We start from the raw sequence: 15023 nt of genomic DNA on the forward strand, positions 1-15023 counted from the left end.
TTTCGCAAATCCTTTATTATATAAGCTGGGTGCTTTCCGGATATTTCCAATTTACAAGGCTCAAAACCTCTGACGATCTGTTCTATCTCCCCATAAAACACGTCCCTATTCTTACTTACTTAGTCCTTGACTCACAACCGTTCATTTAACAGAAACGTTGAGCTCAAAGGTGGCAAGTCAATGACCCCGCATGAATATTGTAATGTATCACAGAAATACAGAAATCATTTGCTGATTTTTCCTCCCACGAGTCTTCCAGGAAAAATCTACGGTTGTAAGATTTCCTGGTGGTATCCAATCCTATGTAGGTTTTTCTCCCCACAAAAATCAGCTTTTGCTAGGTGTTACTACCCGTTCAGAGATAGGAATTCAGCCGGTTCATACCAGTTTGGGAGAACCGGTTCGTACCGTTTCGGGAGAACCGGTTCGTACCGTTTCGGGAGAACCGGTTCGTACCGTTTCGGGAGAACCGTTTCGTACCGTTTCGGGAGAACCGTTTCGTACCGTTTCGGGAGAACCGGTTCGTACCGTTTCGGGAGAACCGGTTCGTACCAGTTTGGGAGAACCGGTTCGTACCAGTTTGGGAGAACTGGTAGCGGAAATCGCAGGTGGGCCTGCCCCCGTCCACTCCCCTTGGCTCTATGCCGTCCTATTTAGTCGCGGTTTTGAGGCCGGGCGCATGCGCAGAAGGTGCGCGAGCGAGCAAAGCACACGCATGGAAGGCCAGGCGCATGTGACGAAGGTGCGCGCGCAGCGAACCGGTGGCTACAAAATGTAAAAACCCACCGCTGAACCCGTTGTATCGATCGATCCACAAAAGTCTCCCTGAAAACTCAGTTCCGCAAATGGAACTAACATCCCAAATCTTGGAACGATGGCCTTCTCTCTCCCGCTTGCTTTATTTTTCCTCCTTGTGTTTTCCCCGTGTGTCGTGTCTCAGGCTGTTTTAACAAGCTGCCGGCCTAGGATAAGAAGGGATTTCTAACCCAGACATGCCCTGCTTCTTAAGCAAGGAAATTCGGTGTTTACTGTTTCCTGGGAAACTGGTGGACACATTGCCAGGCAGGCTCCTTTTTCGCTCGGGAGAGCCCAGCGTTCTGCAGAAGGAAATCTGGCTTCATTCACTGCCAGGAGCTTCCATTTCTCTCCATGCAAGGACCTCCATCCACGCTTCTTCTTCTCGTCTGCCACGTACCATGTGAGTTTCAGGGTTATCCTCCGAGTGGAGGAAGCGAAGGGTGGGAAGGAACAGACGGGAAGGATCGGCTCTCGGGTTAGGAAAGAGACAGCGGTGTAAAATTCACGTACGCAAATTTAATGTTAGAGAAACGGGGCCGTTGGGCTATCAACAAAAGCTGAAATGATGTCAGCACCGTTATTATTATTATTTCTATCTCTTTTATTCATTAAACATGGAACTCAGTCAATTGAACATTTAAAAATGTGTCACAAATACGAGCGACTGGTGCTAATGGTTGATACGGGTTGCTGCCAGCGTTCTAGGTATCAACCAAGTATCTTCTTAAAATCTTCTTCTTCTTCTTCTTCTTCTTCTTCTTCTTCTTCTTCTTCTTCTTCTTCTTCTTCTTCTTCTTCTCCTTCTTCTTCTTCTCCTTTTCCTTCTCCTTCTCCTTCTCCTTCTTCTCCTCCTCCTTTTCCTCTTGCTTCTCCTCCTCCTTCTCCTTCTCCTCCTCCTTCTCCTTCTCCACCATCTCCTTCTCCTTCTCCTTCTTCTCATCATCATTATCATTATCACCATTATTACAATCATTATTATTTAGTTATTATTATTACTGTTGTTATTTGTTGTTGTTGTTATTGTTGCTGTTAAAGGTAAAGGTAAAGGTTCCCCTCGCACATACGTGCTAGTCGTTTCCAAGTCTAGGGGACGGTGCTCATCTCCGTTTCAAAGCCGAAGAGCCAGCGCTGTCCAAAGACGTCTCCGTGGTCATGTGGCTGGCATGACTCAACGCCAAAGGCGCACGGAACGCTGTTCCCTTCCCACCAAAGGTGGTCCCTATTTTTCTACTTGCATTTTTTTTACGTGCTTTCGAACTGCTAGGTTTGGCAGAAGCTGGGACAAGTCACGGGAGCTCACCCCCGTTACACGGCAGCACTAGGGATTCGAACCGCTGAGCTGCCGACCTTTCCATCGACAAGCTCAGTGTCTTAGCCACTGAGCCACCTCATCCCAAGATGTTGTGATTATGATTATGCCTGATTCTTAATGCTTGACCAGCTGATAATCAAACAAAGGAATTACAAGTAGTCCTTGGTTTAAAACCATTCATTTAGTGACGGTCTGAAGTTACAAACAGTTCAAACCCTGAAGATTTGCTTTCCTAGACAGAGGTGATAAGATTGGGCTCCTGGTCTGCCTTGCTCTTTTGGCCATTTTCTTCCTGCCTGCCTGCCCCCACAACTGTGCACATAGTTAATAAATCAGAATAGAGCTGGAAGGGACCTTGGAGGTCTTCTAGTCCAGCCCCCTGCTCAAGCAGGAGACCCTCTGCCATTTCAGATAAGGAGCTGTCCAGTCTCTTCTTAAAAACCTCCAGTGATGAAGCATCTACAACTTCTGGAGGCAAGCCGTTCCACTGGTTAATTGTCCTCACTGTTAGGAAATTCCTCCTTAATTCCAGATTGCTTCTCTCCTTGATGAGTTTCCATCCATTGTTTCTTGTCCTGCTTTCTGGTGTTTTGGAAAATAGCTTGACCCCCGTCTTCTTCGTGGCAGCCCTTCAAATATTGGAACCATGCTAGCATGTCACCTCTTAAGTGTAACTCTAGGAAAAAATGCAAAGAACAGCAACTAAGATGATGAAAGGCCTGGAGACTAAAACATACAAAGAACGGTTGCAGGAATTGGGTTTGGCCAGTCTAGAGAAAAGAAGGACTAGGGGAGACAGGATAGCAGCCTTCCAATATCTCAGGGGCTTCCACAAAGAAGAGGGAGTCCAGCCATGCTCCAAAGCACCAGAAGGCAAGACAAGAAACAATGGATGGAAACTAATCAAGGAGAGAAGCAACCTGGAACTAAGGAGAAATTTCCTGGCAATTAATCAGTGGAACAACTTGCCTTCAGGAGTTGTGGGTGCTTCATCACTGAAGGTCTTTAAGAAGAAACTTATCTGAAATGGTATAGGGTTTTCCACCTGAGCAGAAGGCTGGGCTAGAAGACCTCTAAGCTCCCTTCCAGCTCTACTCTGATTGATAGTCCTTCCGTGGTTATAAAACCATGTCCACCTTTAACTTTTCAAGCGGTCACTTTCTTCCCTTCTTCCTCTTTGTAGGGCAGCAAACCAAGCCCGTGTGATAAGCGAAGGTCCTTCAACCCTCCGGAGATCCCAAGAGCAAGCCAAAGATTTCTGCCAGGAAGGGGATCGGCAACTAGCCAAGGGCGACCTCCCATTGGCCACTGCCTTCCATGTCGCCGGATTCCTACTCTGCGCCCCTATGGCCGTCAACAAGATGGCGGCGCTGGAGAAGGAGGCCCAGGCCAACGTGGTCACCGTCTTGGAGAGCTGGTGTCGAGGGGAAAGCCTCCCCATCCCAAAGCTGGGGAACCATCCCTCGAACCTGCCACCGCTCAACGTCGCAACAGCGGCTGCTTTCCTCCTGGCCTTCGACCCTCGCAACCTGACCGCCTCACTCTTCAAAATGGCCGCTTTGCTGAAGGCGGGCCACGCGGAGAGGGTGGCCAGCCAGTGTGACACTCTGCTTGAGGTCCACCCTTGCGCGGAGCTGGTTCTCACCCGCGCTTTGGCCCTGGTGTTGTCCCCAACGCACTTCCAAGACGGGGTCGCCGAATACCTCCGGGCCTTTGCTAGTAGTCGGAACGAGACGGTGACGTTCGTGAGCCGTAGACAGAGGAGATACCTGGAGAAGATTATCCAGGCTTGTTTGGACTGCCTGTCGCTTCCAGACAACTGTCAGAAGGAGATACTTATCCAGAAAGATCTTTGTTACGACTTCCTGGCTGCCATAGCTCCCGAGGACCTCCGGGTCTGCCCCATTCAGGCCCGGCGTCTTTTTGAACAACGTATGTACGAGGAATGTGTATCCCTTTCCAGCAGGGCCTTAGAAGCCTTCTCCTCCAGTGGCTCGCCGAGTGGCCAAGAAACCTCAAGTCTTCTGATGAACCGAGCTGCGGCTTTCTTTGCAATCGGAGGCCACGTACCGGAGATGTTGAAGGACCTCAAGGCCGCCTTTGAAGCTCACCCCAAGCTGGCCAAAAACTTCTTTGAAAGCCTCTTCTCTCCAGAAGAGGTTGAAAGAGTCGAGAAACACGCCCGGACAGTCCTGGAAGCGGATTTTGCCGCTTACAAAGAAGCCATCCATGTGAGGAACGAAGTCCGGAGCAACGGCGGCCAGGAGTTGATCCCTCCCATTCTCCGTACACTCCATTTTCTGGTCCAGATCGCCCCGGGGTCTCTGCGAGAACTGAACGTCCGTCTCGCCGATTGCTACCTCTTAGAAGGCAACATTTCAGCCTCCTTGGAAGTTTGCGACCATCTCTTGGCCTCTGCTGAAACCACGTACCGGAACACCCTTCTGGCCCAACGGGGCTTCTGCCACTTTCATGCCAACCGCCATCCAGAAGCCCTCCAAGACTTCCAAGCCATCCTCGAAGACTTCACGCCGCATCCGAGCAGCTGCGTGAAGGCCCTGTGCGGGCGAGGTCTGATCCGAGCCTGGGCCGGCCATCCGTATCTCACCGCCTTGGATTACCTGACCGCCTGCAGGCTCCGGTTCGAGGAAACCGGCTTTGCGATCAAGGCCTACATCCCTTGGAACCAGAGAGGGTTCCTCTTGGTCACCCTTCAGGAGCAAGTCCGGAAGACGCTGGAGACAAAGGAGACCGTCCGTTGCAGGTCCGAGGAGCGATTGGAGAAATCTGGGTGGCTGGACAGGCTCCAGAAGGACGGGTGAGTCAGTGAGCTTGGAGAACCACCAGATGGTCCTCCAAGGGTTCTTTCCCTGGGCTTTCACGGTCTTGATTTTGTTTCTCCTATGGGCTCCCCACAGTTGGCAAGACACCAAGGGTGAATGGGAGGGTGGGTTTTGTTTTTTTTGGTCAGGCCGTCCTTTGTAGATGGATGAAGGTAGGTTGGCATCGTGAAATACAATACGGAGGGTTTTTTTTCTCTTCTTCTTCATCTCAACTCAAGAGGAAGACAGGAAGACCACATGGGACTTGGAGAAATTTCATCAAAAATCTCTTCTCTTTGGAGCCAAAAGAAGTCCAAAGTGAATTCTTCGGTTGACATGAAGGAATGAGAGAAGTAGTAGGGAAATGGAGGTCAATTTTCTTGACGTCACCTGAGGCACAAAACTTAGTTTTCCTTCCCCTTCCTTCCTTCCTTCCTTCCTTCCTTCCTTCCTTCCTTCCTTTCCTCCCTCCCTCCCTTTTTCCTTTTTTTTCTTTCTCTTCTGTCTTTTCTTGCTTCGTTCCTATATATCTTCCTTTCTCTCCTTCCTTTTCCTTCTCCTTTCTTCCTCCGTCCCTCCCTGCCACCCTCGGTCCTTTTTCTTTCTCTCTTCTTTCTCTCTTTTCTTCCTTCCTATCTTTGGTCCTTCATCCTTTCTCTCCTCCCTTCCTTCTTTCCTCCCTCCCTCCCTTTTATCTTTCTCTCTCTATCTTACTTTCCTTGATTCCCTCCTACCGTTTCCCTCCCTCTCCCTTTTATCTTTTCTTTCTTTCTCTTTTTCTTATTTTCCTTGATTCCTTCCTACATTTTCCCTCCCTCCCTCCCTTCCTTCCCTCCCTCTCTCCCTTTTATCTTTTCTTTTTCTCTTTTTCTTATTTTCTTTGATTCCTTCCTACCTTTTCCCTCCCTCCCTCCCTTTCTTCCTTCCTTCCCTCCCTCCCTCCTCCCTCCCTCTTTTTTATCTTTCTCTCCTTTTCCTTCCTTCCTTCCTTCCTTCCTTCCTTCCTTCCTTCCTTCCTTCCTTCCTTCCTTCCTTCCTTCCTTCCTTCCCTAACTCCCTCCATCCCTCCCTCTCTGCTAAATTTTTTAAACACAGAATTACCGCAGACGTTTGCAATCTGCAGGTCCAAACCTCTGAATCTTCCAGTCCCCTTTCCAGAAATTTACACCCCACTCTCCTCACTTCCGTCCTTCTCCCCCACCCCTTTTTTTTAAAAAAACCTCAGGGATTCCTTTGGGATCCACCCGCTGGCTTCTCTGCTCTTGGAACTGGACGGTTCGGAGGCCGTGTCGCGGCTGCTGTGCGCCGATGCTTTGTACCAACTGGATCGTCTGGAAGAGAGCCACCAGATCCTTTGGGTGGCTCTCTCGAAGGACTCCTCTGAGAGATCCCCTGTCCTGGCCAGGCTGGCTTTCCTTCAGCTGAAGAAAGGCAATGTGGACGGTTGCAATCAGGTGAGAGTGAGAAAGAGGGAAAAGGAGAGAGGGAGGGAAGGAGGGAGAGAGGGAGAGAAAGAGGGAGAAAGAGAGAGGGAGAGAGGGAGAGACAGACGGAGGCAGGGAGAGAAGAGAAAGAGAAAGGGAGGGAGAGAAAGAGAGAGGAAGGGGAGGGGAGGAGAGAGGAGAGAAAGAGGGAGAAAGAGAATGGGAGGAGAGAGAGAAAGAGGGAAAAGGAGAGAGGAAGGGAAGGAGGGAGAGAGGGGAAGAAAGAGGGAGAAAGAGAGAGGGTGGGGGAGGGGGGAGGAAGAGAGACAGACAGAGAGAGGGAGGGAGACAAAGAGAGGGAGGGAGGGAGGGAGAAAGAGGGAAGGAAAGAGGGAGAAAGAGAGGGAAGGAAAGAGCGAAAGAGAAAAAGAGAGAGGGAGAGAGAGAGAGAGAGAGACCCAAGATAAATTAGATAAGTGAAACCCGAGTGCGACCCAGAAGTGTAACGTGAGAAAGCCCCTCAAACACAAAGGGAGAACGAACCACATCCAGACTTGACAGATTCTGCTACTATAACTTTACACAGGTAGTCCACGACAGTTTGTTTAGTGGCTGGAAGTTACAATGGCCCTGAAAAAGGACCTTTATCGCTGAAAAACACCTGCGAAGAAAGCACGAAAATTATTGGCGGACAAGCTGGTCCACAGGAAATACCCACCAGTGTCCAGCAGAGGGCGCTCCTGTCTTTGAAATGCATAAGCACAACTAGTGTCTATACAATATATTTACAGTATATCCTATGTACCTTTTCTCCAGATGGATAATATAAAAATACATTTTTAAAAAAAGAAGGTTGAGTTCAGGTATCCTGTGTTCCAAATGGCCAATATCACAATGCCCTTATAGGGTTTTATGCTGGCCAGTTCGAATAATAATAATGTAATTTGATGCCATATAAACGATTAAAATTCCAACTGTAATTTTGTTTTAATGAAACATATACGTCGCTGGACTCCTAGTAATTCTGGGCATTTTCGAGGCTTCCTGGACGCAGCTGACTGTCCCTTTACCGAGGGAGGTGGAAGGAACTCAGAGGTCATCTACTCTAACCCTCTGCTTCGTGGCGGATTATATCTCTGATCGATGATCGACAAACAACTCTGGCTCCATTTTTAAATTTGATGAACAAATAAGAGACAATGGGAAGAGGAAAAAAAAACAACTTTGGCTGTAGCATAGAATTAGAGAAACGGCAAAATTTCGTGGGAAAGGGACTCTAGACGGACAATGGCAACTTCTTATAAAGCAAATTTATGTAAGATGTTTAACAGATGGCATTTACCACCTGCTAGGTTAGCTATAACGTTTAAAAACAAGTCTAGCAAATGTTGGAATCGTAATCAAAAGACGGGCACATTTTATCATATGTGGTGGACTTGTGCTAAAATAAAAATAAAAAAAATCGGGCCATCCGTAATTCTCCTTTCCTTTTCCTCCCAAATGAAGTATTTGAAGAAGATGATTGACACAGGCAACCTATCCTGCCTCCAGGGCTTTGTGAAGGTTTTAAAAGAAGGCGACCGAGCCCTGTGGAAAAGCCACTGTCACACCAGGGCTGTGACACTCCTGAAAAATAAACCAGGGGGTGCTTATCTGAAGGAAGCCGTCGCCTACCTCTCCTTGGCCGTCACCGCAGCCGGTGAGAAATTAGAAGTTGCATTTCTCTTGCCTTTCTCCCCTTGAAGTTTCCAAGAGAAAAGTTTCTCTCTTCATTTTTGCTGACAACAACCCCACCCTCTGGGGTAGGCTGGGTGCAGAGATGGTATTTTAGCCGGTTCGGGCCGGTTCAACCAAACCGGTAGCGGAAATCCTCTATGCCATCCCATTTAGGCACGTTTTTGAGGCCGGGCGCATGCGCGAAAGGTGCACACACCATGCGCAGAAGGCCAGGCGCATGAAGTCTCCCACAAATGGCTGGGGAATTCTGGGAGTTGAAGTCCAGACGCCTTAAAAGTTGACAAGGTTGGGAAACACAGTGCTAGAACATCTATGGAGATGCTCCGTCATCCAGGTCATGGTTGTCCCAGAGGTGACTGGACTTTCTGTTGTTGTTGTTGTTGTTGTTGTTTGTTTTGAAGAGGTTTCGCTTCTCCTCCAAGAAGCTTCTTCAACTCTGACTGGGTGGTCCCTAGAGCTGAAGAAGCTTCTTGGATGAGAAGCGAAACCTCTTCGAAGAAAAAAAAAACCAGAAACCCCACTTGCCTCTTGAAAAAAACAAACCATCTTTGAGACATGGTGCTAGTATATCTCCGATGGAAGTCCAACCTCTGTTAGAAGACCTCAACTGTTCCATATGGTAGCCTGCACTCTAGCTCAGGGGTCTCCAACCTTGGCAACTTTAAGACTTGTGGGACCTCAACTCCCAGAATTCCTGGGAACTCTGGGAGTTGAAGTCCACAAGTCTTAAAGTTGCCAAGGTTGGAGACCCCTGCTCTAGCTGATGGGTTCCTCCTGAAGTCTACGCTGAACCTTCTCCTTATAGATTTTCACTCATGGAGCTATCAAGAATAACTCCATGGAGCTCCCACAATTTCTGAAGACAAGCCGTTCCGCTGAGTAATTGTTCTCGCAGTCGGGAAATTTCTCCTTCGTTCTAGGTGGGATCATTCTTCAATGATCTTCCACCCGTTAATTTAATAATCTTTCGTAAGATTTGGGGAGAAATAGATAACAAAAGACCAGGATCTGGTTAATGGAATAAATAAGAGAGTCGCCACTGGGTATTCTTATTTCTTTTACTCCATTTTCTTATTCTTCTATCTTGTTTTTCCTGTTTTGTATTTGCTTTTGCTGTTGTAATCGTAACCTTTAATAAAATTATTCGTTTAAAAAAAGGGGGGAGGCTACCAACTCTAAGATTGAGACAGAAGAGCCAAAAAATTGTAGTAAACGTATCGTCCTTTTCAAGATCAGAGTAGACAAATGAAAAGCACTGAATTCGTTTTTCTTTTATTTTTATTTATTTATTTTTTTGCCTAGGGGATAACAAGGCTGTCGATTCCCTTCTGATGCGCGCACGTTGTTACGGCCTCCTGGGGCAGAAGAAAACAGCCATATTTGATTTCAAGGCCATCTTAAAAGAAGATCCCCAAAACACCCGGGCTCTTTGTGGGAAAGCTTTCATTCACCTGGCCCTGGAGCAGAAGAAGGTGGAAATCCCCTTTAATAGTTTCGATTGAGGGCTTTGCATGTCACAGGGCAGTTGAAGGGTAGCAGAGATTCACCGCAGTGGTAGAGGAAGGAAAGGAGGAAGGAAGGAAGGAGAAAGAGAAGGGGAGGGAGGAAAGAATAATGGGACGGAAGGAAGGAAGGAAAGAAGGAAGGAAGGAAGGAAGGAAGGAAGGAAGGAAGGAAGGAGAAAGAGAAAGGGAGGAAGGAAGGAAAGAATAATGGGAAGGAAGGAAGGAAAGAAGGAGAAAGAAGGGGAGGAAAGAAGGAAAGAATAATGGGAGAGAGGGAGGGAAGTATGGAAGGAAGGAAGGAAAGAAGGAAAGAAGGAAGGAAGGAAGGAAAGAATAATGGGAAAGAAGGAAGGAAGGAAAGAGAAGGGGAGGAAGGAAGGAAAGAAAGAATAATGGGAGGGAGGGAAGGAAGGAGGGAAGGAGAAAGAGAAGGGGAGGGAGGGAGGAAAGAATAATGGGAAGGAAGGAAAGAAGGAAGGAGGGAAGGAAGGAAAGAATAATGGGAAGGAAGGGAGGGAGAGGAGGGAAGGGGAGGGGAGGACACTATGGTGGGGGGGAGAAAGTGAAGTTCAAACATAGGTGACATAGAATCATTGCAGCTTCTCAGCCAGTTGCAATAATATTCAGCGAAGCCGGAATGTTTGCCAAGGTATAATTTGATGAGTGAGGGCTTCAAGTTTTCTTTGAAGCTTGAGAAATGGGGTCTTCGTTAGATCTTCCAAAAAGGCCTCGCACGCTTTCCCTAATTTCTCATCTCCACTCCTTCAGGAGTCAACCCAAGATCTGATCTCAGCTCTCCGAGGGGATCCAGCCGCCGCCGTGGCCGAAATCGGCTCTCTAAAGCCGGACGCTCAAGTCCAGATTCGCTCTTGGCTGCTGGAAGACTGCAGGGATGCGTTGGCGGACCTGGGCGGTAGACAAGACCCGCTCGCTGCCGAGACCTTGGAGAGGCTCTCCAAAGTGGGAGAATCGTTGGTGGAAATGGACAACCAGGACAGTGAAGCGCACATGTTTTGCGTTGACCTCCAAATCGCAAGGGGTAGGAGAGATGAGGAATAACTCCGAGTAGAACAGGTCCCCAAAATCGGTGAGCAGAAAGGAGGGGTGGTTTTAGGATGAACATGAGCTCAGATGAGGAGCAAGAACCGCCCCCTGATGACCTCCCCACCCCACCTCTCCTCTCCTCCCTCCCTCCCTCCCTCCCTCCCTATTATTCTTTCTTTCCTCCCTCCCCTTCTCTTTCTCCTTCCTTCCTATTATTCTTTCTTTCCTCCCTCCCCTTCTCTTTCCCTTCCTTCCTTCCTTCCTATTATTCTTTCTTTCCTCCCTCCCCTTCTCTTTCTCCTTCCTTCCTTCCTTCCTATTATTTTTTCCTTCCTCCCTCCCCTTCTTTTTCTCCTTCCTTCCTTCCTTCCTTCTCCACCCCCTGCTGATGCAAGGGCTCGGAGAGAACACAGAGAAGGTGTGTTCAACGCAGACTGAACAGGCTACTCGGGAGGCGAGTGCCCCGCTCCATCTTCAGGAGGCACACCCGGGGAATGAGACTTAAGGAGTACGGAGAGGCATTTGTCGGGAACAAACACTGAGTTCCCGAAGTGTTGGGTCCCGATGTTTGAATTTGCCAAGAGTCCTTGAATTCCTTTTCTGGACTAATTACCTGGATCTTTTGTTCCCTGAACTCCTTGGTTTGCCCTTGTTTCGCCAAAGACATTTGGGATTTATTGCCGCGCAGCCTTAGTGCAGACAGCAGCTGGGCTGGACGAGTTGCAGCCAAAGGCTGCTTGAGGTTTGCGTGGGGGGTTGTTATCATTCTGCTCTGGGACGTGCCAGAAACGTGGGAGCATTTGGGGGAAATTTGGAGCAATAAAGGGGCAGTTTGAAGTGGTGTGTTCTCGTTGAACGTCACTCGTCCCTTTTGAGGGACATGTATGGGGGGAAAAACCAGGGGTGAAATCTAAAAATTTTCCCTACCAAGTCTGTGGGCGTGGCTTAATTGGTGGGCGTGGCTTGGTGGTCATATGACCGGGTGAGCCTGGCCAATAACAATAAATAATAAAAATAATATACAAAGTACACAAAACAAAAACCAACTTTCGCACTTTACACACACACAACACAACATAACTGACTCACACACACACACACACAAAATGCCACATACAGCTTTGTGAGATTTTGTGTGTTTGTGTAGTTAGAGTAGAAACACTACAGAAACACACCAAATCTCAGAAAGCTGCGCAAGTATTTCATTTTATTATTTTATTTTATTTATATTTTTTAGATAAAAGCAGCTAAATTTAAAACTTCCTTAACTTTAAATTGCTACGTCTAAAAAAAAAAAAACTCCTAAAAAAACCCCAATTAACTATTTTTTTAAAATAGTTACTTACCCAATTGAAGGGACAAGGCAGGCAGTTTGAGCTGCTCACCGATGAGATAGATTGCAGGCAGGCAGATTGAGTTGCTAGCTAATGCAATCGATTGCAGCAGTCGAAGCAAGGCAGGAGCGAGCCTGCAAGACACAGCAAGCTCCCAAGTAGGCAAATGGGGACCGGGCGATTGGGTGGGCGTGGGTGTGGGGGGGGGCAGGGATTTTTGCTACCGGTTTTCCAAACTACCCGCCCCCCCCATCACTACCGGATCGCACGATCCGGTCCGAGCCGGGAGCATTTCACCCCGGGGAGAGCCCTTTCCCCCGTTATATTGAAGAGGAAGGAGGGAAGAAAAACTGTTTGGGTCCAAGTGAAAAGGGGATTGGTCCAGCTGTCAAATGTTATCTCGTTTCTGTCTCGGTTTTGGCCCGCAGGAAGACCCAAGACCGCCCTGTCGTATCTCCAGAGGACGTTTGGACAAAGCGAACCCAGCGACGCCGTCAACTCCCGCCTGGGAATTCTACAAGCGGCGTTGGGCAATTTGAATGGAGTCCATGTCTTGGCTACTTTAGCAGGAAAGGAATACAAAGACTTGGAGCCCCTGATGGGGTTTTTGGATGCCAACCAACGGCTAAACCTTGCTCAGGTAAGTCCGCCACCCACTTATGGAACACGTCAAACCTGGGTTTTAGACATGCCAAACAATCAACCAATCCTATTATTCTTCGTTTCTTGGTTTGGCCGGCATGCAAAGGCAGCGTAGCGAAACCCGATTTTGATTCTGTCCAGTGCACTTTCAACAGTTTAAACCCCGCGTTTCATAGAGTTGGAAGGGACCTCCGAGGTCTTCCAGTCCAACCCGCTTGCTCAAGCAGGAAAGCCTATACCATTTCAGACACATGGTTGTCAAATCTCTTCTTATAAAGAACGGCTGCTGGGATTGGGTATGTCTCGTTTAGTGAAAAGAAGGATTAGGGGAGACATGGTAGCTGTCTTCCAATATCTCAGGGGCTGCTCCAAAGAAGAGGGAGTCAAGCTATTCTCCAAAGTACCAGAGGGTAGAACAAGAAGCAATGGGTGGAAACTGATCAAGGAGAGAAGCAACCTAGAACTAAGGAGAAATTTCCTGACAGTGGGAACAATTAACCAGTGAAACCGCTTGCCTCCAGAAGTTGTGGGTGGAGGCTTTTTAGAATAGCAGAGTTGGAAGGGACCTTGGAGGTCTTCTAGTCCAACCCGCTGCTCAGGCAGGAAACCCTACACCACTTCAGACAAATGGTTGTCTAACCTCTTCTTAAAAACTTCCAGTGTTGGAGCATTCACAACTTCTGGAGGCAAGCAGTTCCACTGGTTAATTGTTCCCACTGTCAGGAAGTTCTAACTAGCTTCTCTCCTTGATGAGTTTCCATCTGTTGCTTCTTGTCCTGCCTTCAGGTGCTTTGGAGAATAGCTTGACTCCCTCTTCTTTGGGGCAGCCCCTGAGATACTGGCTCACTACTATCCTGTCACCCCTGGTCCTTCTTTTCACTAGACTAAGGCAAGACCCCCAATTCCTGCAACCGTTCTTTGTATGTTTTAGCCTAATTGTTAAGGGCTGCATTTGAGAAGGCCCGCAACACACAACATCACTTCTGGATCCGTGAGATGGCCTTCAGGTGGGGCGAAAGTTTGGAAGACTTGGATGAGGAAAGCCAGGCCAAGCAGAGTCAGATCATCTCAGGTTCCAGAACCTTCTCTTTGGTTTGGATGTGCCATCAGGCTACGTCTCCCAGATGGGTGCTTGAGAGTTGATCCAAGGCAGAACTGGGGTAGCCATTCACTTACCTTCCCTACCAGGTTCGCCAATGTGCAAGGCCTTCTGTGCATGCTCAGAGTGGGCGGGGCATCCCGCAGTCGCCCCTACCGGTTCTCCTGAACCGACTGAATATCACCACCGATAACCACCATCTTCTTCATCTCTAGGTAGCCGCCAGAGAAGCGAAGGCAATGACGAAAGACCAGTGCCCTCTCGGAGCCGTGAAATACCTCACCTTGGCCGTCTTGGCAAGCCACAATAACCCACAATACCTCCGCCAGCGTGTTGCTTGCTGGACCCAGCTGGGAAATTACCAAAGTGCTCTGACCGACATCCAGAAAGTGGTCCAGAACCACGGCACCAATAGTTTGAAAACTCAAGTCGGTGACTTCTGCTGCTGGGCTTTCCTGCTCTTATCGTCTTCCGACGAAGAGCTGGCCGTCAAGCAATTTATTCATGCCCTACAGCTTGAAAAATCCTTGGCCCTTAGCCACATCCTTGCTGACCAAAGGAGGGAGGAGGTGTCCAAGGCCTTCCTACGGACCGCCCGAACTTATTTGGCAGCCGGCCGTTACGAAGACGCCTGGAGCACCGCGAAATTCGGCCTCCTGGTTGACCAGAGCCATCCCGAGCTTCAAAAACTAAAAGGCAGAATTAAACGGCAGGCGTTTGGTTGCAAAATTCAATAACCCGGGGTGAAATGCTCCCGATTCGGACCGGATCGGCTGATCCGGTAGCGATGGCGGCGGGTGGTTCGGAGAACCGGTAGCAGAAATCCCAGCCCCCCCTCATGCCCAGCTGCGCCACACGATCGTCAGAGCCTTTTTTTAAAAAAAAAACTTTTAAAAGCATTTTTTTAAAAATCTCTTTGGCCGAAGAGCTTGTAAAAAAAAAAATGCTTTTAAAGGGTTAAAACAAAGCTCTGGCGATCCCAACTGAGGTGCCTGATCATCGGAGGGTTTTTCTTTTTTTACTTTTAAAAGCATTTTTTAAAAGGTGAAGAAGCTGGAGCCTGCTAGGCAAAAAATAGGGGGGCTGTAGGCAAAAAATGGGGGCGTGGGGGATTCTTTTGAGAGAGAGAGGGAAAAAAAAGAGAAAGAAAGGAAGGAAGGAAGGAAGGAAGGAAGGAAGGAAGGAAGGAAGGAAGGAAGGAAAGAAAGAAAGAAAGAAAGAAAGAAAGAAAGAAAGAAAGAAAGAAAGAAAGAAAGAGGGAGGGAGGGAGGGAAGGAAGGAAAAGGAGAGGAAGGAAGGACTACAA

The 15023-nt window shown here is 48.3% G+C and overlaps 1 protein-coding gene across 1 annotated transcript; it reads left to right on the plus strand.

Annotated features, from left to right (window-relative positions):
• Positions 1–3245: 3245 nt before the first annotated feature.
• Positions 3246–14800, plus strand: TTC34 (tetratricopeptide repeat domain 34). The gene is made up of 7 exons (XM_058161450.1): positions 3246–4928; positions 6158–6386; positions 7863–8055; positions 9396–9565; positions 10367–10654; positions 12236–12616; positions 13933–14800. The coding sequence occupies exons 1-7, from the start codon at positions 3457–3459 to the stop codon at positions 14452–14454; spliced, it is 3255 nt and encodes a 1084-aa protein (XP_058017433.1). The 5' UTR covers positions 3246–3456; the 3' UTR covers positions 14455–14800.
• The last annotated feature ends 223 nt before the right edge of the window (positions 14801–15023 follow it).

The sequence above is a fragment of the Ahaetulla prasina genome, chromosome 18 (genome assembly GCF_028640845.1).
Source record: "Ahaetulla prasina isolate Xishuangbanna chromosome 18, ASM2864084v1, whole genome shotgun sequence".
NCBI lineage: Eukaryota > Metazoa > Chordata > Lepidosauria > Squamata > Colubridae > Ahaetulla > Ahaetulla prasina.